Raw genomic sequence first — 21,483 nt, forward strand, 5'->3', positions numbered from 1 at the left:
CGCTCTGGGACGTTAAACCTCATAAAAAATAAACCATCATGTTTTTCGTGGCGACGCCTTTTCGAACTGGCTAAGCCTTTAGGGAAGTTGGCTACTCAGTCCAAAACAAGGGTTTTATCCCAGCCCTGGCACTCTTGTTTCAATGTAGGCGATACGCAAAACTCGTACGTTTGCTGTGCCATGTTAACGGGCGTTAACATCCCCAGGGTATCGAAAATTATTCCTGAGCCCTGCACTAGGGCCATTTTCTTCCAGCGCAAGCTGTAATAGCTATGCACAAGCCATTTAGAGGGTATACAACAGCAGCCCTGTAACGTGGCAGGTGTAGTACGTTACGCGTAACACGTTTTTCTCACAGCGCGGTTCAAGTGTCTACCTACAAAGTTAGCCAGGAATGCGCCTACCTCTCGCGATTAGCCAATAACTGCCACCTGCCAGGGTGGGCGCGCTGCTTATCCAGTGTGCGGAATGCACTCAACGTTACAGACGCCAGAGGGCGTCTACTTGCCCAATACACCACAGATTTCGCTCTCTAACCAGGTTCAGCAGTAGTTAAACTGCACGTAATTTTTTTTTTATCCAGCTGAAACTCGGCTAGATCACGTGGTCAGGAAGCATCCCCTGTGCGGCTGTGGAGCCCCGGTGCAGCGACGGCGTAGACTCCGCTCGGCGGTGCGGCTAAGTCACGTGATGCGTTGGAATGGCAGCGGCGCAGCAAGGACGTTCAAGGTCAAACGTGCGGCGACGGCGAAATCGCTCTGACGAAAGTAAAAGCTTTCCCTTTTGAAGCATGCTTTCGTACATTATTTCAAGCTTCGGAATGCTAAAGCGCGAAACATTTTTGAAGTGGAAGTTCACTACGCCAAGAAATGGCGCTCTATTTGACCTTCTTGACCTTGAACCGAGGAGAAACCACGTGGCAGCTATGACGTCACTCAGCCGCCGCCACCGAAACAGAGCGCTCGGCGGCATTTCGATGGAGGCGAAATGTAAAGGGACCCGCCGTGGTGGCTCAGTGGTTAGGTGCTTGGCTACTGATCCGGAGTTCCCGGGTTAAATAATTATTGGTTTTTTGGGGAAAGGAAATGGCGCAGTATCTGTCTCATATATCGTTGTACACCTGAACCGCGCCGTACGGGAAGAGATAAAGGAGGGAGTGAAAGAAGAAAGGAATAAATAGGTGATGTAGTGGAGGGCTCCGGAATAATTTCGACCACCTGGGGATCTTTAACGTGCACTGACATCGCACAGCACACGGGCGCTTAGCGTTTTTCCTCTATAAAAACGAGCCTCCGCGGTCGGGTTCGAACCCGGGAACTCCGGATCAGTTGTCGAGCGCCCTAACCACTGAGCCACCGCGGCGGGTAGTTCCCGGGTTCGAACTCGACCGTGGCAGCTGCGTTTGTATGGAGGCAAAACGCTAAGGCGCCCGTGTGCTGTGCGATGTCAGTGCACGTTAAAGATCCCCAGGTGGTGAAAATTATTGCGGAGTCCTCCACTACGGCACCTCTTTCTTCCTCTCTTCTTTCACTCCCTCCTTTATCCCTTCCCTGACGGCGTGGTTCAGGTGTCCAACGATATGAGACAGATACTGCGCCATTTTTCCCCAAAAAACAAATTAATATTATTAGTAAATATTAAGGCGCCCGTGTGCTGTGCGATGTCAGTACACATTAAAGATCCCCAGGTGGTCGAAATTATTCCAGAGCCCTCCACTACGGCCCCTTTCTTCCTATCTTCTTTTACTTCCTGCACAATCCCTTCTTTTACTGGACAATTCAGGTGTCCGCCGCGATGTGAGACAGATACTGAGCCATTTCCTTTCCAAAAAAACCAGTTTTTCTTATATTTTCCCCTCTTTCTGTAGGGCGACGGCCTTCGTTCAAGAATTCGATTATTTTTCAGGAAAGGAAGGGCGCATAACTTGCTCCCTGGATCAGTGGACTCCTCAATCGAGCTTCGAGAATCGATAAAGTGCTAAAGTGCACTAGTACACTTTAACTGTGGTGAGCGAGAGAGAGAGATGTGGCTTGCATGGATTAGCGCTGACAACCTTGTGGCAGACACGCGGCTCTGCAGCAATAAGCCGCAGCGTTCATTTGGTTACCAACCTCTCGCGATCAACCATTAATTTAACCGCCACCTGGCAGCGCAAGCGTGTTGCCTATCCAGTGTGCAGAACGCACTCAACGTTACAGACGCCAAGCCGCGTCTACTTGCCCGATATACCACAGCTTTCGGTTTGGTTTGGTTTGGTTTAAGGGGGTGTAACGTCCCAAAACGACTCGGGCTATTAGAGACGCCGTAGTGAAGGGCTCCGGAAATTTCGACCACCTGGGGTTCTTTAACGTGCACAGACGTCGCACAGTACACGGGCCTCTAGAATTTCGCCTCCACTGAAATTCGACCGCCGCGGCCGGGATCGAGCCCGCGTCTTTCGGACCAGCAGCCAAGCGCCATAACCACTCAGCCACCGCGGCGGCCACAGCTTTCGCTCTCTAATGAGGTTAAGCAGTAGTCTAACCGCAGCATATTTTTTTTCTCTCACTTATTGCTTCAATCCAAAGCGGCACGTTTCGGGTGTCTACTGAGAAGTGCGACAGCCACTGAGCATGTCCTTAATAGTTTAAATTGGTTTTAGGGGAAAGGAAATTGCGTAGTATTTGTCTCACATCTCGGCCACACCTGAACCGCGCCATAAGGGAAGGGGTAAAGGAAGGAGTGAAAGAAAGGAAGAAAGAGGTGCCGTAGTGGGGGGCTCCGGTATAATTTCGACCACCCCGGGACCTTTCTACTGTACTGACATGCCACAGCACCCGGGCGCTTTGGGTTTCGCATAATTGAAACGCTGAAGCCGCGGTAGGATTACCCGCCGCGGTGGCTCAGTGCTCGGCTACTGATCCGGAGTTCCCGGGTTCGAACCCGACCGCGGCGGCTGCGTTTTTTAGGAGGAAAACGCTAAGGCGCCCGTGTGCTGTGCTATGCCAGTGCACCTTAAAAATCCCCAGGTGGTCGAAATTGTTCCGGAGCCCTCCACTACGGCACTTCTTCCTTTCTTCTTTCACTCCCTCCTTTATCCCTTTCCTTACGGCGCGGTTCAGGTGTCCGCCGATATATGGGACAGTTACTGCGCTATATCCTATCCCCCAAAACCAATTATTATTATTATTAAGCCGCGGTAGGGTTCGAACCTGGATACTCCGTATCAGTATCCGAGCGCTCTAACCACAAAGACACCGCGGCGCGTAAAAAAAATGGCCAGGCTTAGCTTGGTTAAGCCAAGAATGCGTTGCATATCTCGATGGAGTTCCGTGCTGCTCCGTTGACTCGATAGGCTATTGACTCGATCGCCATTGAAACTGCCCGTGTAGCAGCGCTCGATCGCCTTTGAGTCGATAGACTATCGGTTCGAGGGCCCTCGAAATGCCCGTGTGACTGGAGTATAAGACTGTCCCGGCGAAGGAGCGCAGCCCTTTTATTCATATGCCGTGACGTCAATCATAGCGCAGCGCCCCTAGCGGGAGGAGCGGGAGTCCGGTGGTGGCTGCGGCCGCGCGCGACCGCGCCAGTTGGGGCTCAGCTTTTCCTCCGTGACGTCACGCGCCGGCGCAGCGCCCCTAGCGGGAGGAGCGGGAGTCTGGTGGTGGCTGCGGCCGCGCGCGTCCGCGCGAGTTGTGGCCCAGCTTTTCCTCCGTGACGTCACGCGCCGGCGCAGCGCCCCTAGCGGGAGGAGCGGGTGTCAGGTGGTGGCTGCGGCCGCGCGCGACCGCGCGAGTTGGGGCCCAGCTTTTCCTCCGGCTTTCGTGACGTCACGTCACGTGGTTGCGCTAAAGGTCAATGGTGGCTGCCCGGCCGCGCCCAAGGGCTGAACTGAGTGATTGCAATATGCAACGCATAAAAATTCCCATGGTAGTGGTTTTTTTTATTAAAGTGATAGTAAAAAGGAAGGAAAAGATTTTTGCTTGCCCCGGCATCTGCCATCGGTACTGAAGCACCTGAGCTGTGGCAGCGGAAATAAAGGATAGCAGGCAGAATGGAGAAATTAAATGAAAAAGGTGAGGGGTCAGGAAGAGAGGATAGGGGGAGAGGTATTTTCGTCCTTTGCGCACCTTGTAGGCAGGGCAGGACTTGCCCCAAATATGCGTAATTTGTCAAGGACAGCGCGGAATTTTCGTACTTTTGCATTATAACAGTCTGCGAGTAGCGCAGCGAAGCGCACTGAGGCAGTGAGACGACTGTTTTCAAATGTTTAAAGTTGTTTTTATGCACATGGTTATTTGCACACTCAGTATCTTTTCTTGTGTGTGACGCGGTGGTATCCGTTTAGATTCCTAGCACGCCCTGGTGGTATCTGCGGTTATTCGTGGCACGTTCGGGATGAAATGAAAAACTCACGCATTTATTTCGGTACGCTGTTTGTAAGCGCTACTTGTAAGCAATCACGTGGCAGCAGCGAAGTAGGGTAGCACGTATGCTTGCTTAAATCATCTCCGGTTCACGACATCTCGGCACAAGTATTTTAATTTCATTTACTTTCTAACAGCAACACGTGACGTAGACATTGCGGTTGAGAGGGAAAAGAACGCTAGCATTTGTAAAAGCATGTTTATCGACATTTTACGCTTGTGATGAGCCAGCCAAATACACAAGTTCGGTAGACACTTAAGACTGCTTACTTTGCGGGAATGCGGAAGCATTAGTTTTTGCGCGGCTGAGTTGCCTTCCAATAGTTTTCCCTACAAGACAGTTCGTCTGCGTGGTTTGTTGTGAACGAAAACCGGCACACATTCTCAAATTGGAGCTGCGCACTGTGACTGTAGTCAAGGTGAAGCGCGCTACAGGAGGGACAAATGGCGTCGCTTCCGGGCATAGCCGCGACAATGAGCCGTCAAGTGTCAAGTGAAGCAGCGCCCCGCACAAGGCCAAGAGCAGACGAAGGAACAAACACTGCGCTCAATTGACAACAGAAGTTCATTCAGTACGCTACAGCCATACATGCTCCAGAATGGCAGAAAAAAACAGAAAACATGGTGACAAGTCGATCAACTATATCACTCAGAGAATGACGACATTTTGTCGGTACAGCGATTATGCGAAAGCAGATAGTTGTGCTCTTTCATTGAGATGGCAACAGCCGGTGTGCTAGTAGCAGTAGCAGTAGTAGTAGTAGTAGTAGTAATAGCATTAGTAGTAGTAGTAGTAGGAGTAGTAGTAGTAGTAGTAGTAGGAGTAGTAGTATTCGTAGTAGTAGTAGTAGTGGTAGTGGTAGTGAAGATAGTGATGGTGGTAGTGGTAGTAGTAGTAGTAGTAATAGCAGTAGTAGTAGTAGGAAGAGTAGTAGTAGTAGTAGTGGTGGTAGTGGTGGTAGTGATGGTGGTAGTGGTAGTAGTAGTGGTAGTAGTAGTAGTACTAGTAGTAGTAGTAATAATAATAGTAGTAGTAGTAGTAGGGGTTGTAGTAGTAGCAGTAGGAGTACTAGTAGTAGTTGTAGTGGTAGCGGTGGTAGTGATGGTTGTAGTGGTAGTAGTAGTAGTACTAGTAGTAGTAGTAGTAATAGTAGTAGTAGTAGTAGGGGTAGTAGTAGTAGTAGGAGTACTAGTAGTAGTAGAGTAGTAGTGGTGGTGGTAGTGGTGGTAGTGGTGGTGTTAGTGGTAGTAGTAGTGGTAGTAGTAGCAGTGCTAGTAGTAGTAGTAAATATAGTAGTAGTAGTAGGGGTAGTAGTAGTAGTAGGAGTACTAGTAGTTGTAGAGTAGTAGTGGTGGTGGTAGTGGTGGTGGTAGTGGTAGTAGTAGTGGTAGTAGTAGTAGTAGTAGCGGCCGCAGCAGCTGTAGTAATAGTAGGAGTAGGAGTAGTAGTAGTAATAATAGTTTACTGAAATAATTAAAATAACTTTAAAAATGAAGGAAAAGATTTCTCCAGCCCTGGCATCTGCCATAGCTTCGGGAAGCACCTTGTTTCTTCGTCTCTTCACCAGCAAAGTACTGTGCCTGGCAGTGCTTAAACATTTCAATTCGGCCTTTTCGGGCGAGTGTCCACACTGTGGAGAAGTGTTTGCGGACACATACCTCATGGTGTGGGCATGCCCTGCCAATCGTGCTTTCCCACCCCACCCCACCCCACCCGAGAGGACTGGTAGGCTTCCCTGCTCGGCTGCTCAACTCTCCGGGACCAACCAGCCCTGCTGACAAGAGCCCAAGCCACCATGGACGCAACAGGGGTCCCAGAAAAGGGACCCCTCCTAGTGGTTGTGAGGGTCGGGCCCTTCAGGCCCGGTCCAAGCAATACCTCTCTTATAAACAGTGGTAGTGGTAGTGGTTTTTTATTTAAATAGTAGTAAAAAGGAAGGAAAAGATTTTTGCTAGCCCCGGCATCTGCCATCGTTACTGAAGCACTTGAGCTGGGGCATCGGAAATAAAGAATAGCAGGCAGAATGGAGAAATGAATTGAAAGAGTTGAGCGGACAGGAAGAGAGGATAGGGGGAGAAGTAATATATACAAACTGTTTACACAATAAGAAATGTGTCCAGGCTTGTAAACAGTAGAAATAAATATTTTACACCGCCACCACCTGAGCTGTGGCAGCGGAAATAAAGGGATAGCAGGCACACTGGAGAAATGAAATGAAAGAGGTGAGGGGACAGGCAAAAAGAATAAAGGGAGGGAGGTATTATATACAAGTATTTTATATGCACAATAACATGTCGGGCGCGTGAGATGTCCATACGGTGTGCTGGCACATTTTGCACCCAGCGAAGCCAAGCACGCTGCCACGCGCTGAATAGGTGACGCCTGGCTGAGAGAGTGCTCTGCGCCTGGGCGACCCCATCTTGGCTCCGACTCAGGGGAAGAAGAAAAAGAAGTTTATTTTCCACCGATGTGGGAGGCCCCTAGTTGAGTTGTGGTGTTGAATGCTACAGGTGGGGTTAGCCTTGGTTTATCTGCCGGCAGTTGCTCCACCGTAGCGTCCCTTCGATATTAATATTGTCCTAAAGCCTGTCGCATCAACCCCGCTATGTGCACAGTCTCTTGTAATAGCACACATTCTCTCCCACAGTCAGCATCTATGCACACAATCAATCCACACAGTCCACTCCAGGAGTCACCCACGACCTCGGATCCGGACCTCGGTTCGGATCCCACCAGCGGCATGGTTGTTTTTTCTGCTGCTTTATAAGTAATTTTCTTTAAGCGATTTATTAATCTAAGTAATATTATCACAGTGATAAGCACAACACATAAAAAAAAAATAAAAAAATAATGTTCTCATATGCACCCTGGTTTCGGTGACTGTTGGCTCCCTTCGTAAGTTTGTCAAACGGACCCCTCATTTCCTTTACCTTGTCTGCTATATATATATATATATATATATATATATATATATATATATATATATATATGTGTGTGTTTGGTGCATATGTACTTGGTTCATTTTGATACTTTTTGGTTTACGTCCTTGAGTGCTCCTGGTGGTGAATTGTGCGAGTTGAAAGAAACAATTGGCAAGGAAAGGAGTGTTTCAGACAAGTACACACGCAAGCAGCCCAGAATCATAAAAAAAAAACGGACAAAGGATGCCAGTTCTTCATTAGAGCAGGAAAATTATAACATGCACATTTAAATTGTAGGCGATTTGATGATAACTAGAAGAAAATTATAGTAGTTTCATCAAACTCGCAACGTTTCTGGAGGCCGCTCTCCCACATTTCATTCAACTGATGCAGTCCGGAATGGCTGCCGACCACGTACGGATAATGTACTGGGGATATGAGGCTGGCTGGAAGAAGTTAGACACAAAGAACAAAGAAAACCGCTCAGTACGGCCCTTGATTCCAGGTCAAAATGAATGAATGATTCTCGGCCAACCATGCGCGAACGTTGTGACTCATCTTGTCATGTGTTCCTTATTTCAAACTCTCTATATAGTTCGAAATAGAACTTACATAATCCATAAACTCTGTGTGACCGAAGAGAATCGCTAAATGGTCAAAGGCCATTGCAACAAAAGTAGATCGCACATTTCCTAGAGCAAAACCAGCACGTCATTATTTTTAACGCACATCAAAAGTCATGTTTCAATGAGACTGTTATGAACACAAATAAACACTTATATGTACTTCTAGTCAGCGGTTCGACAAGTTTTTTTTTTGTTGCTTAGTACCTGAAAATTGTAGCGTTTATGACGCTTAGTTAGTGAGGCATAGGAACACGCCTGTGTGGGAGTAATAAGGGAGTACGCTGTCAGCTAGCACGCACGCTTTTATGAAAGGGTCTGCGCTAGAGGACAGCTTACTCCCTATCTACTCCTTTCTGTTCAGAGTGTGGATGGTGAAAAATGCACGGACCAATACCGGTACACACGATTTGTTTTAATTTTCTTCATAATCACGCGTCACTTATTTCAAGCACGTCGCAGTATATATCCACCCATTTCGTAGAACTCACAAACCAGCGAACCGGCCCTTACAAAAATTTGTTTCCACCAAAACCCAATTATTATTACAGCCCATAGACTGTACATAAACTTCGGTCTATAAAGTCTATAGACTCTATACAGACCAACCCTAGTGAGCAGTCTACAGGCAGTACAAATTCTATAGACAGTCTATAGACAATCAATAGATTTGTAGCCATGCACTTTTAGTAGACTTGTCTACGGACCATGAATAGTCTATCGGCAATACAAATTGTATAAACAGTCTATAGACAATCTATAAATTTAGTGCCATACACTTTTAGTAGACTTTTGTATATAAAAGGTCTGTGGACTAGTCAAAAAGAAATATTTATAAGAAGGCAATAGAGTCCATAACAAGTCTGTAGACTGTCTATAGACCATTTTTATATGGGGTACTATGGTGATCCTTTCGATGGAGGGGGAAAAGTTCTTCATGGCACAACGAAATTGCCCCGCCGCGGTGGCTCAGTGGTTAGGGCGCTCGACTACTGATCCGGAGTTCCCTGGTTCGAACCCGACCGCGGCGGCTGCGTTTTTAAGGAGCAAAAACGCTAAGGCGCCCGTGTGCTGTGCGATGTCTGTGCACGTTTAAGACCCCCAGGTGGTCGAAATTATTCAGGAGCCCTCCACTACGGCACCTCTCTCTTCCTTTCTTCTTTCACTCCCTCCTTTATCCTTCCCTTACGGCGCGGTTCAGGTGTCCAACGATATATGAGACAGATACTGCGCCATTTCCTTTCCCCCCAAAACCAATTATTATTATTATTCACAACGAAATTCGCGGAGAACGAAGACAGTTTAATACGCATTTTAAGTAAAGGCAGTTTAAGGAGTGCCCCGAGGACAGCTTTATTGTTACTTCTGCGTCACTTGAGTCGGCTTGGGGCATTTCTTCTCAGGAACACACACAACTTGGCCGTTCTGCATCGTCTTGGCGTATTTACGGTTGCAGACGCAGTCACCACTGTGGCACTCTGTGGAACACTTTTTCGGCCGGCGCATCCCACACCAGTGCTGACAGTTGGAGACGCAGAGCTGAAAGCGGGAGTGGCGGGGACACTTCGGAGGACACTTGCGGGCTGCTACGCACGTGTCCTTCCGCTTTGGATGGCTGCAAAGAAAATGAATATAAACAGTGTTTGTGAGCCCCAGAAAAACCTTCACACCTACGACCGTGAGCACGCAGATGTCGATCGTTCTTGGACAGAAATTTTGAATATGAGAAAATTATGAGGTACCTTTACAGAAATATTGAACGTAATTGTTCATTCTTCCGGTGCGTAGCAAGATCTTTTGAAGTTTTTCAATCGCTCGCATCGTGCAGTTAAGAAAGCCATATAAAATCAGAGGGGAACACTTTTGACGATAGGAAAAACGTTAATAACAACAAAGTGTAAGCCTGCCGATGGGATGTCTGCGAATATAATGATTTTTATAGGTTTATGGGGGTTTAACGTCCCAAAGCAACTCAGGCTATGAGGGACGCCGTAGTGAAGGGCTCCGGAAATTACGACCACCTGGGGCTCTTTACGTGCAGTGACATCGCACAGTACACGGGCCTCTAATGATTTTTATAGTGAAATCCTGCAATACAGGACACATTGCGTTAACTATTCCGTGCTCAAAAATGCTTTAGTCTACTATTGTTGGGTATGGACAATTCAGAGATTTCCGGCCACCATTTCTTATTGCACCTTATCTCACCCACTTCCTAATATTATCTGCCTGTCTGATACTCTGGCACCTCTTGCAACATTTGCGTTTCCTTGGAATCCACTCCGTTGCTCTAAGGGACCATGGCTGGTTATCTTTTCTCCGCATAACTTGACCTTCATTTCTGCTGCGAATTTGTAGCGGGAGCTACGCTAGGCTACCAGTCGAGCATTCCGCGGTACAGGCGAGACGCCAGTTGTGCGCATGCGCTACCATGAGTTGTGCGCATGCGCCGTTGCCATGGCAACCGGCGAGGAGGAGTGGGTGCGCCGCGCGATTTGTCGTTTCCCTCCCTCCTTTATCCTTTCCCTTGCGGCACGGTTCGGGTGTCCACCGAGATATGTGAGACGGTTACTGTGCTTTGTGCGCTCGCGGCGCCATCTAGCAAGATGTCACACCGCACGGCTCGCCGCCGCCGCCGTTTGGTATGACGTCACACCGCGTTCATCACCCGAACCGCGCGTCGTCGCATACGAAGCATTGCGTATAAAAAGCGGAGATGTAATCAGCTGCTGTATCGCAACGCTTGATATGGATGCACAGAATGAGAGTCCAGCCGCTGCTAAACAGCGGTATAGGCAAGATAACATTATCTCTTCCGATCCTGAGGTTGTCGCCTGGCGGTTGGCTACTCAACAAAGAGACAATGAGCGTCAGAAAGCGAAGGGGGCAATGGAGACGCCCGAACAGAAAGAGGAGTGCCTTGCCAAATGGAGACGCCAGACTGCCGAGCGTAATAGACGCCACATAGCCGCCGAGATGAGTCTATGGAAGGCGTCAGTCAACGGCAAGCAACGGAAGAGGATGTGAAGACCCTTCGTGTGACTGATCACACCATTCGAGTTTCCGAAAGTGCATCTGTGACGCGGACATTTAAAGCGGACATGTCTGTCATTGTTAAACATACAGTGCCAACAACAAGCTCAGCCAGGAAAACGTACCTCCCGCCACGTATATCCTGGCATAGCGGAGCTAAGCCATTGCAATTTTTTTTATTGACTCGCGTTTGTTCCCTAATGCAACCTGCTCTCGTGCATTCTGTTCACCCTTCGTTTAACATATTCCTTTCTCTAGGTCGCTGTGTTGTCCGCAACTTGTCATCAAGCCTTTCTGTAGGTTACCAACCCTTTGTCGTTATGTGAGGACAGACAATGCAGGATATGAATGTACAAGCGAATAGCGGAAACTAATCTTTCTACGTTCCGCGATATCTTGCGTAATGTGCTGCAGGACTGGCGATGCCTCACAATCGCCTAAAACCCAAGCGTAAGCTACAACTGCAGTGTCAGGAAATCAGGTACAGGTTGAGTTCTACCATCTCGCTCTTAAGAGCAACTTGTGAGCTAGTGGCGCACTTTATTTCTACCATAGCGCTCACTGGGCACCCGAAGGCAACGCAGCGGCAAACTGCAGTCCGTCATTCGAAATTTTGTCACTTCGAAGTCCAGTTTTCCGGCACCAGTTTTGTGCAGAGCACATAAAATGAACGCTTGTTTTATCCGAGTTGCAGGCACAGGGAACACCAGCCGGTTATAAACGTCTGCAATCACTCGCATGCTGCTTGGTGGGCTCCCAAGTGCAGGATAGTGAATACGTCATTATGCGCATATAATGATCTATTCACGCCGGTAGTTTCTGGCAGCCCATTACTTCATTTCAAGGAAGGTTCTCAAGTTTGTAAAACAGGTGTGCTTCAACTACGGCTTCTCTGTTCTGTACCAAAATCCTTGGTAAGTTTTTGCACGTATCCGAGCCAGGGAGAGGTGCGAACAATTGTCCCGCATGGCACGCGATCTTGTCTTTTACCGAGGTCACTTAGGTCACTTTAGTACTCTGGTACAGTGACCACATGCTTTACCTCCACAAGACGAGCTTCTCATCATTCCGCATAGCATTTATGTCCCCCCGGACCAAGGAGATACTTATTTCACTGTCCACCGGATGAACGAAGGAATGCTAGGTCACCGCATTGTACAGCGCTGTTAATGCCACATCATAACTACGCAGAGGTTTTACTGTAAGAGATGTCGCTCGGAAGTGAACGTTAGCAGCAACTTGCTTTTCAACCGTATTCCTTGAGTTGATCCCAAAAGGTTGCTGGAATGTATCCCGGCAGCTACGGCCGCCTTCCGACAGCAGTAAAATTCAGAGCCTTCCCTCTTGATAGGAATGCATGTGTCACCTTGGAACGCCGTTAAATCTCACGTTCCGTACCGTATCGTACCGTACCATACATGTTATCATACCATGTCATAAAGCCGCCGCGGTGGATCAGTGGTTATGGCACTCGGCTGCTGACCCGAAAGACACGGGTTCGATCTCGGCCGCGGTTGTCGAATTTCGATGGAGACGAAATTCTACAGGCCCGTGTACTGTGCGATGTCAGTGCACGTTGAACAACCGCAGGTGGTCGAAATTTCCAGAGCCCTTCACTACGGCGTCTATCATGGTGTGAGTCGCTTTGGGACGTTAAACCCCCATAAGCCATAAATCATACCATGTCATATTCCTAAGAACCTGCGACTTGTGCCTTACATGCATAGCCTTGTGTTACGGACTTCCACATCTACAACTTCTGGTGTCGAGAAAAAAATTCACTTCCGGAAAAACCGCAGGTACATGACGGGGTTGAGTTTAGGAGTTCAAAACTGGTTACTGGGTTCATGTAAACACCGCAGAGTCGGGTCCGGGAGTCGAGGGAGCGGGTCCAGTTAACTCCGCTGCAGGCCGACGTTTACTCGATCTACCCCAACAGCAGACGGCATGTAGACCGGATCGAGTCGAAGAGTAGGGTTAGTAAGAAGGGGGATGATAAATGCGAACCTCCTTTTCAGGAGACAGCGGTGTCGTTCCGAGATCCTGGGGCTCCCACTGCCATCTCCCGTTACCTGCTCGACGCTTGGTGTCGCTGCAGTTGAACCGGTCTCGACTCGTTAAAACGATTTCATATAAACACGCAGTCGTCGGCTGTGTTCTGATCTTGTTCAACTTGATCCCCTGACTCGACCCGCCGCTTTGGGGTTGATGTAAGTGAGGCTATAGGTTCTAAGAGCACTAAATTATGTACGATAAGAATGAAGATCAAAATAAGAACACAAAGAAATTGTAATGTCGTCCCTATATATGTTGTCTTTCCCGTCAATAAAGTTATTTATAGCGTCAGCGTTGTGCTCGTCCTTCATGTGTTTTTCTCTGACTCCTCTCAAGCAATGTACCAACCAGTTTTACAACCCCTTTTTAAGTAGGTTCTACTCACGCCACGTATCCAGGAGGGCAGGTGCAAATGCTGACGCACTGCGCAGTGCAAAACGTCGCGACTGGTTTGCCGCACGTCAGAGGGCAAGCAGACTCGCACGCATTGTAGTCCATGTGTCGGTGACGCTTGCACCTGTCGCAGTCCCTCTGCAAGATGCACCCATTCCAGGCGTTGCGAACAAAGCCAGGCTTGCAAACGCATCGCCGGAGCTGCTTCACCAGCGATGGCCGTGTGAGATGTGGCTTGCAGAAACGGTCCTTCCTGAGTTTCCCCCTCACGGCTTCTTCCCAGAGACCGCAGTTTACGGGCTTACCTGCGATCGAGCAGAAGGCTTCGTAAATACACACCTATAGTGGACCAAATGCATAGTTAAGGATAAATACTTACGCAATGACGGCACTTTCATTTTTTGGGCTTTCAGTTCTTCTTTTTACGTCACGAATTAATGTATTTTACAAGCAATTAAGGTTATGTTCTCGATTATACTTAATTTAATACAATCAGTCAGCTCAACCAACAGCATGGGTCGCTTGTCTGGCCATCCTGGATCATTTCTGTGCTCATCAGACGAACGTATACGTATAACCCAATCCGCCAATTTCACTATCACGCACGAAATAACCATAATTTTGTATTACCCTCATTTTATATGTGAGAACGTTGATTATACTCTCATATATGCTTCCAACAATGTTAATTTTGAAGTCAAAACTGTTTAATTTTCAGACACTCGCTGCTATGACATGTCCGCGATTGCAGGAAATCACCACGTTCACTAATGTTTTCTTAAGCAATATCCTTGCTATCGAAGGTTTCAGCGTCTGATAGATCAAGAGTGTTCCTACTTCAGCGTTTATTGAAGTTTTCGGGCATCGTCTTCACAATGAGTGGCATATCAAGCTTCAATGCTCTGCACAGCGGCAGTGCGCTGATGACTATCGGCTCTGAGCATGTTTAAAGGAGCAGTGAGCATGACAGAAACCTGCAGAACTACTCTTCGATGGTTTCTACAATTAAAGTTCGGCTAATACAGGTGAAATTATGCAATTTTAGCGAAAATATTTGCTCGGCCAGATCATGAAAAGCCTGAGCAGCGAGGCAAGCTTTTTCTCTTTTTCTTCATTTGGCGAGAACAACAGCTTGTAAGCATGGCTGGACGGTCCCTGAGTGCTTTTATTGCACATGATAAAGCGGCAATAATAATCGGTTTCATTGCTTTTGGCTGCGCCTTGTAAGTCAGGGTAATGAGGTGTTGTACGTGTCATGTATAAATTATCTCATCATGCGAAATTGACCAATGTGGCGAAATTCACGTATTACGATCGGTAAGCTAAGTGATCTTATCTTCCCACATGAAAGTTGCTTTTGGATACCAAGCACAAGTTTTTCATAACTGCGAGTATCGGTGCAGCCAACAGCGAATACGACTACGAACTGCGAAACAGCATGGCTTGATTCCCAAGTTTCTCTGTGAGAAGGAACTGTAAGTTTCACTTGTTTAAATTATTTATGGCGCTAAAAGCAACAATGGCAGAAAACAGCATAAATATAAAAACAAATAAACCACCCAAAATAGAACGAAGGAAGTAGATGTGACCTAGACAGCGCAGTCTGTACATCGACATCCGCAGAACTTCGTTGTTTGCAGTGCTGTGTATTTCTTAGGTCATGGAACCGTACCGGCTAGCCCAGCTTGCTCTTTTTACACAGGAACACCGGAACACAGGGTTAACGTCAACGCCAATCTATTTGGAAAATTTGAAACTTGACCTATACAATCATTTGAACAGCTTACCTTGTAGTTGTCTGAGCAGCATCCTAATACACACTTTACATTTGTATCGGGAAGTTTAGTTTAGTTTATGTGGGTTTTAACGTCCCAAAACGACTCAGGCTATGAGAGACGTCGTAGTTAAGGTCTCCGGAAATTTCGACCACCTGGGGTTCTTTAACGTGCACTGATATCGCACAGTACACGTGCCTCTAGCCTTTCGCCTCCATCGAAATTCGACCACCGCGGCCGGCATCGATCCCGCGTCTTTCGGGTCAGCAGCCGAGCGCCATAACCACTGAGCCACCGCGGCGGCTTGTATCGGGAAGTGTTCTTGATGCATATTCGTGCGCCTGTGTGTTTTTCTAGGGCAATGATGGGGCACCAATCAAGAACCGTTTATTTAAACATTTCGTGGTTAGTTGCAATGCCGAGTCCGTAGTGAAAGACAAGCCGATGCCAGGTCAGTTTCAGAAGAGGAAGAAAATCATTCTCTAAAGCCCCACCACCGGTGTTTTATTTTTTTTTCTTGCACAAACGGACACTGAGCCCCTGAGTCTTGTTGTGGTTCGGCGCAAACGCAACGTCTGATGGCTACGTGTTTACAGTGCTCACAACGCCCATTTCAAACTACCAGCGTTAATGTACGTCACATTCACTTCTTTTTTTCTATTCATCACTTCATTCACTTCAAGAAAAAGAATCGTCGCGACTGACTGAGGGACCGTTTTTCTAAAACCAACGAAGGAAATGAAGAGTGCATGATTTTGCTTTGATGCATAATTTGATATGGCATCGCCCTGTCTGCGGCTTCAAACTTTCCATTGGCTGTAACCACGACGATGTGCTAGTTAGAAGATTAATTAATATTTTCAATTTCGTAGCTTGTGAAAAGATTTTCTTTTTGCAGCCTGCGTTATTTTATAATTTTTGAAAGTCTTCAATGGGACACTCAAAACAAGAAACCTGTTTCGAGTGCTTTGTCTTTTTTTTTCTTTTGCTTCGCTCTCTATGGTTTATTACAGCATCATCACGCAGCGCTATTGGGGGGGCTTAAGCCAATCACAATGAAGACGCGCAGGACGTGGCTTTCCTTCAGCCAACCACGGAGTGCGATGAAAAGAAAAACGATATAGAATCAAAATGAAACCGCCATATAATATTGTCGACAAACCCTGCTTACCAGGAGTAGTGAACATGCTTGCGTAAATCATCCACTCGCGAGTTCAGTGGATGTTTTGCCCCCACAAGCTCTCGGATGTTTTTTAGAAGTTTTTTCACATGAAAAAACGTCACCATCTCACTCCAGAATAATTTTAACGAGCCTTACAATCTGCACGAAATGGTTTTTCAAATGTGTGTAGTCTAAGCTTGATTACAAGGTTGTTTAGAAACAGTGACAGAGCCCGGAGTTTTTCTAGCATGGCTCAAGGCAAATAAACAATAAATAGCGACTGATACTTCCAGAAGAGTTCCCTGCGCATTCGCCTTATAAAATTATGCAAACCTCTTGGACCACATGGCTACCAGCGCTCTTATCTCTTTTTTTTGAAGTAGAGTATTAGCCATGCACTTCCAAGACTGAAGTTGACGTATCTATTTTTTAATATGCAAATTAAATTCTGGAGCCCCATAGTCGTGGCACTGTGACATTCACTTCCTTCCCGTTCCGCAGCAAATACCGAAACGTTCTCGTTTTCATTGGCTACCCGCAGAGGACAGCAGGTCGAATTTGTTTTTCTTTAATGTTTCCACTGCTGTCGTGCTTCTCTTTTTAGGCGCAGTCACTTGAGAGATGAAGCGAATCTTACTAAGAAATTGAAAATCATTACGACATCCTGTAACAATGAATTTTAAAGAAAGGTGGAAACGGTCTGCACTTACGTGTTCTTTTGGCGCTCACGATGGCAACGCAGATGACAGCGAGAGCTAGCACACTGCAGCGCATCCCACCGGCTTCAATTCTGTCAAAAAACTTTCGACTTGATCTGATATCGCCGACATCAAAAGAAATCCTGCGGTTAGCCAAATCAGGCAAACAACATTAATTCTTTTTTTTCTGCTCAGCACGAAAGAGTTGTTCCCTAGCACTGAAGACAGGCTTAGTTTTTTCGAAGATTTCGAATGTATTCTGAGTCACATTCGGGAACAATGGGGACCGGCGGCTTACAATGAACCAACAGACGGTAGGCTTCCTTGGAACAGCTCTTTGTTACACAACGACCGATTGCTTCAACAATAGCGTGCAGCCGAATGCAGCTGCAGACGGCCGAGCCTCTCTTTCGGAGCGCCCAGACGCATAGAAAACATATGCAAGCTCGGCGTTCAGTTATAACATTCACTGCAGAATGACGCGTGAAGCGCTAACCTCATTTTGGCTGGGCAGCACGACATTGTGTAATATCGGCCAAAGTCAAAATTTTTTACATATTATGTTAGGTGGCCTATTCCCCATTTTATACAACACAGGAGGCATAGAAGATTACGCCCAAATTGTGGAACAATTCATGCCTCGATTTCACCAATGTCCTTGCTTCTTTGAAGAGTTCCAGCTTTAGATCGCAGGTGACGAAGGCATTTCTTTCGTTGCTTCTTGAAGCTGATGTCAGCTATATCCTGCGAATCTTTTTGATTACGCATGTGTATGAGTGTGTGCGAATGCTTTCTTAGCGTCTCTGCCCCGTGAGGCTTGATTTCTGCCATTTGTAGCTGCCATTCTAGGTTAGAGCCAGCTCATTGAGCATATGTTTGTTCTACTTCCGTAGGCTACACTCTTTTCTACATCTTCACAGATCACTGACTTCCCCACATTATTAATTTTCAACATTTGTCTGCAACCCTTGGCATGTCGCTTGAGCGACATTGCTGATCTACACGCACTCATTTCTGCGGATGACATTACAGTCTGGTCTGTCCATCCATGTCTCCAAACTCAGGCCACATGTATACAACTTGCACTGACAATTACAGATCAGTGGCGTTGTTCTTTTGCATGACTCACGTTGTCGCTCCGAAAGCCGGCTCTACTTCCCATCGCGAACGCACGTGGCCCTCATGCGTTTAGCAGCCCCCCCCCCCTTATCAGCCTTTATCTGAACAGAAATAGAATTCTAGTCGTCACCTTATTCAATCCCATCAGCCATTCGTGCTACACGCAAGATTGATTTACCAAGCCCAATTCCAGCACATGACACGTGCAGATCGAGTGGGATCGTTTGGAATCTATCAATCGAGCAGCAATGCATGTTATCACGGGCCTCCCACAAATTAGTCAAATTCACACTCTCTGGGCCGAGGCGCAAATAAACACTCTTGAAGAACTGATGCACCGTTGTCGCCAAGCACGGTGCACAAAAAGCCGCCATATCCCTGAAACCGCAGCTCTCGCAAAGTATATGAATGACGGCTCCGTGTTGCCTTTCGTTTCCAACCTGTCACCACCACCGTAGGTTTGCCAGCTAGTTACAGATAATCGGCCTATGACTCGCCTACACTCGCGATCCGTTGGCCACCTGGGTGAGTCTAGTATGGAGACAGATAGCGTCTTGTATACGATTGAAACCTGACTATGGCGACACGTAGTATATATCGACGCTAGTGTGAGTGCAGATGACTTGACCCCGGCTGTTTCCACCCCTGAATTACTACCACAAATTGCAACATGGTGATACGCTTGCTGCACTACCTGGTCATAGATACAGGAAGAGCTGTTGGCCAATCGGGAAGCATTAAGCACCTTCTGTCCACTCTCGCCATCTAGAAGCAACCTTGACATCCTCACACACTCCTCAGGCGCCATTCGTAGTCTACGGCGTGTTTTAAGCACCGGCTTATTGGCGCAGCTAATTCAAGATATAACTGAAAAATTCTTCCTTACGTTTTGTGTACGGGGATTCGTGGAGATGCCCACCCGAAACAAGCTTTGGTGGGTGGAGTAAGTGACGAATCAGCTCCTCCACGGCCCCTTCAAGCGGCCCGGCCAACCTCCCCGGAGACAATGCTCCTTCAAGAAAAAGTAAACCTCCAGCGCACCGGGCGAGCAGTTCTCCCACCGTGTGGTACGGACCTCCCTGGCATCCTTGCGCGCTGGGAAGAGCTCTTGCTTCGAAGGTTACGCCTCCGTGTTGCCTTCACCGCAGCGATAACTTGGTCATGGCTGGCACAGTATCATGCCTCTTTCGGGGACTCCTGCCCCTTCTGTCCCGCTCCTGTCTGCGAGGCGAACACTAACCGCTTGTTTTGTACTGGCCCCTCTTTGCGTGCTAACCGGCAGAAACAGTTGCCCTTGTGCGAACCGCGCCTAGGTCGTCCACCGGATGTAGAAGAATAGATTTTTGGGCCCCACCAGTGGATGTTACTAGACTTTATTCGAGAGTCCAGTGTGTATCTACATTTGCCAGTAATACTTTATGCCAGCAGGCATACAGTCGCAATAAAAACAGAATAGGCCTTATTGCTATGAGGTCACTTTGTTGTCGTCGTTATGGAGCAGGCAGCTTCACGGCGTGCTGTTTCTTCACAGGCACATTCAACAATAAACGATCTCACTGCTAAGGCACGCAGATCGAACGCGACTTAATAAAACGCATATCAATGCGTGGTGAGAGCAGTTCTCAGCAAAATCTTCGAACGCTTCGTGGTACGCAACACTGTTACCGTCCTCCATACGTAGCGGTTACAGCAGGCTTCGCAGTGCACATGGCCGCCAGTGTGCGGTATCACAAAGTTGCTCTAGTGCCTAAGTGAGCCGCATCCCTTTCCTAAGGTCTTAGCTTTTTCAGAGGATGCTGCCGTTCAGAGTACCTGGTTCGTAGTTGCCCTCACTCTGGGCTTCATTCGGCACGGGCCTCCTTTACGGCACTTGTTTCTCCGCTCCTTGTGTCATGTGTACCTATTCTGAAAGTCCCAGCCAACATTCACCACCAGTTGACTGTACTCTCCGGTCTCTCCCGGTGCGATGCTGCACTGTTGTGTCTCCTGCGGTTGGGTATGGCGTTTACAAAGTTTCTAGTGCCACCTAATCCCAATGGCAGACTGTCAAGGGCGTGAGAATGGCGTGTGCGATGAGATGACTGGGGGCATCTACTTAGTGACTGCCCTTGGTATGAGCGCGAACGTGTCCTTCTCGCTGCAACACTCCACCGCTTGTGCACTGGTCCCCGTACCCAAGTCCCGATTCTAGCGTCTTGGATTAAACCTTCCTCTCAGAGGGAGGGTGTGAACGCGCTATTGAATTTCTTAAAGCACTCGAGGGTTGAGTTCAAGGCTGTAAACTTTCAGCCTGCGCCATGTGTACACTCATAGCAATGGCCTGTGACCACGTAGAAACTGATAAATTTTCCGTTTCCTTTGCTTTCTCTCCGTTTGTACCTATCACCTCGTGTAGGTAGCATAATGGGTGTGGCATAGTTAACCTCCCCGCTTTTAGTTTCTTCTGTTTCTCTCTATCTCTCTCACCACCTGCTGTGAGTCGCCCTGCGTCGAGACCGACGAGAATACATAACTTGTCTAAGCGTGCGTCCATCCGTACAGTACTCCGTCCAATGCTGTTTAGGCGCTGGGGCCGTATCATCGGTCTCCTTTGAACTCCTTAAGACCTGAAAATCAATTTCATTCATATGATGATCCCCTTTTACGCCCTGAGGCAGTAAATACCGTTTTAAAAATGCCAACCCTTCCCGCTTGACAGGCGTTGGTTCCGCCACTTCACAAGCGAACATTTTAAAATTTCCTTTCAAGAGGCTTTGGAAAGTATTGACAAGTGTTTAGCATAAATTCCTCAAGCATGACAAAATGCGGACCACCTTAGGAACGGTAAGCCATTAGACTTAGACGACCTGTTCACGCAGGCCGGAGGAAGATATCTACCTGCATAATTTATTGTTGCGATTGAACTGGGATCTACTTTATGAGAAACCTCCATAATATTAAGGCATCTAAATAAATTTTTTCCGTTCGCTGGAAAATGAAACATTGGCTGCTTTGTCTTCGAAACCAAAATTTCGTCCACGTGCATTATGGATATGTGCCTCGATACACAGCTGTTGCCGATGTAGGTGACCTAATAGAATCCTCGTAAAAACTTTAAAGTGTGCGCTGAGACAGTACAAGGCACACAACGAAAGCTTGAAGTAGGGGCGGCGAACACTACCCAAGCAGCACAGATAATCGGCCCAACATTGCAAATTAATTGCGAAATGTTGGTCCTACAATTAACCAATGTGAAACAATCATTTTTTTAATATTGGGCTAATTACCTGTGCTGTTTGGGTAGGTGCGGCTGCTCTG

General features: G+C 47.5%; 1 protein-coding gene across 1 annotated transcript in view; it reads right to left on the bottom strand.

Moving 5' to 3' along the window:
* LOC144105118 (zonadhesin-like) overlaps positions 1-17,385 on the bottom strand; it is a 33,700-nt gene extending 16,315 nt beyond the window's left edge. The window contains exons 1-3 of the mRNA XM_077638296.1: positions 17,080-17,385; positions 13,425-13,737; positions 9,315-9,566 (exon numbers count right to left, since the gene is read on the bottom strand). Of these exons, the coding sequence (XP_077494422.1) occupies positions 9,315-9,566; positions 13,425-13,737; positions 17,080-17,143 (629 nt within the window). The 5' untranslated portion in view covers positions 17,144-17,385. The remainder of the gene's footprint in view (positions 1-9,314; positions 9,567-13,424; positions 13,738-17,079) is intronic.
* Between the last annotated feature and the right edge of the window lie 4,098 nt (positions 17,386-21,483).

The sequence above is a fragment of the Amblyomma americanum genome, chromosome 9 (genome assembly GCF_052857255.1).
Source record: "Amblyomma americanum isolate KBUSLIRL-KWMA chromosome 9, ASM5285725v1, whole genome shotgun sequence".
In the NCBI taxonomy this organism is placed as follows: domain Eukaryota; kingdom Metazoa; phylum Arthropoda; class Arachnida; order Ixodida; family Ixodidae; genus Amblyomma; species Amblyomma americanum.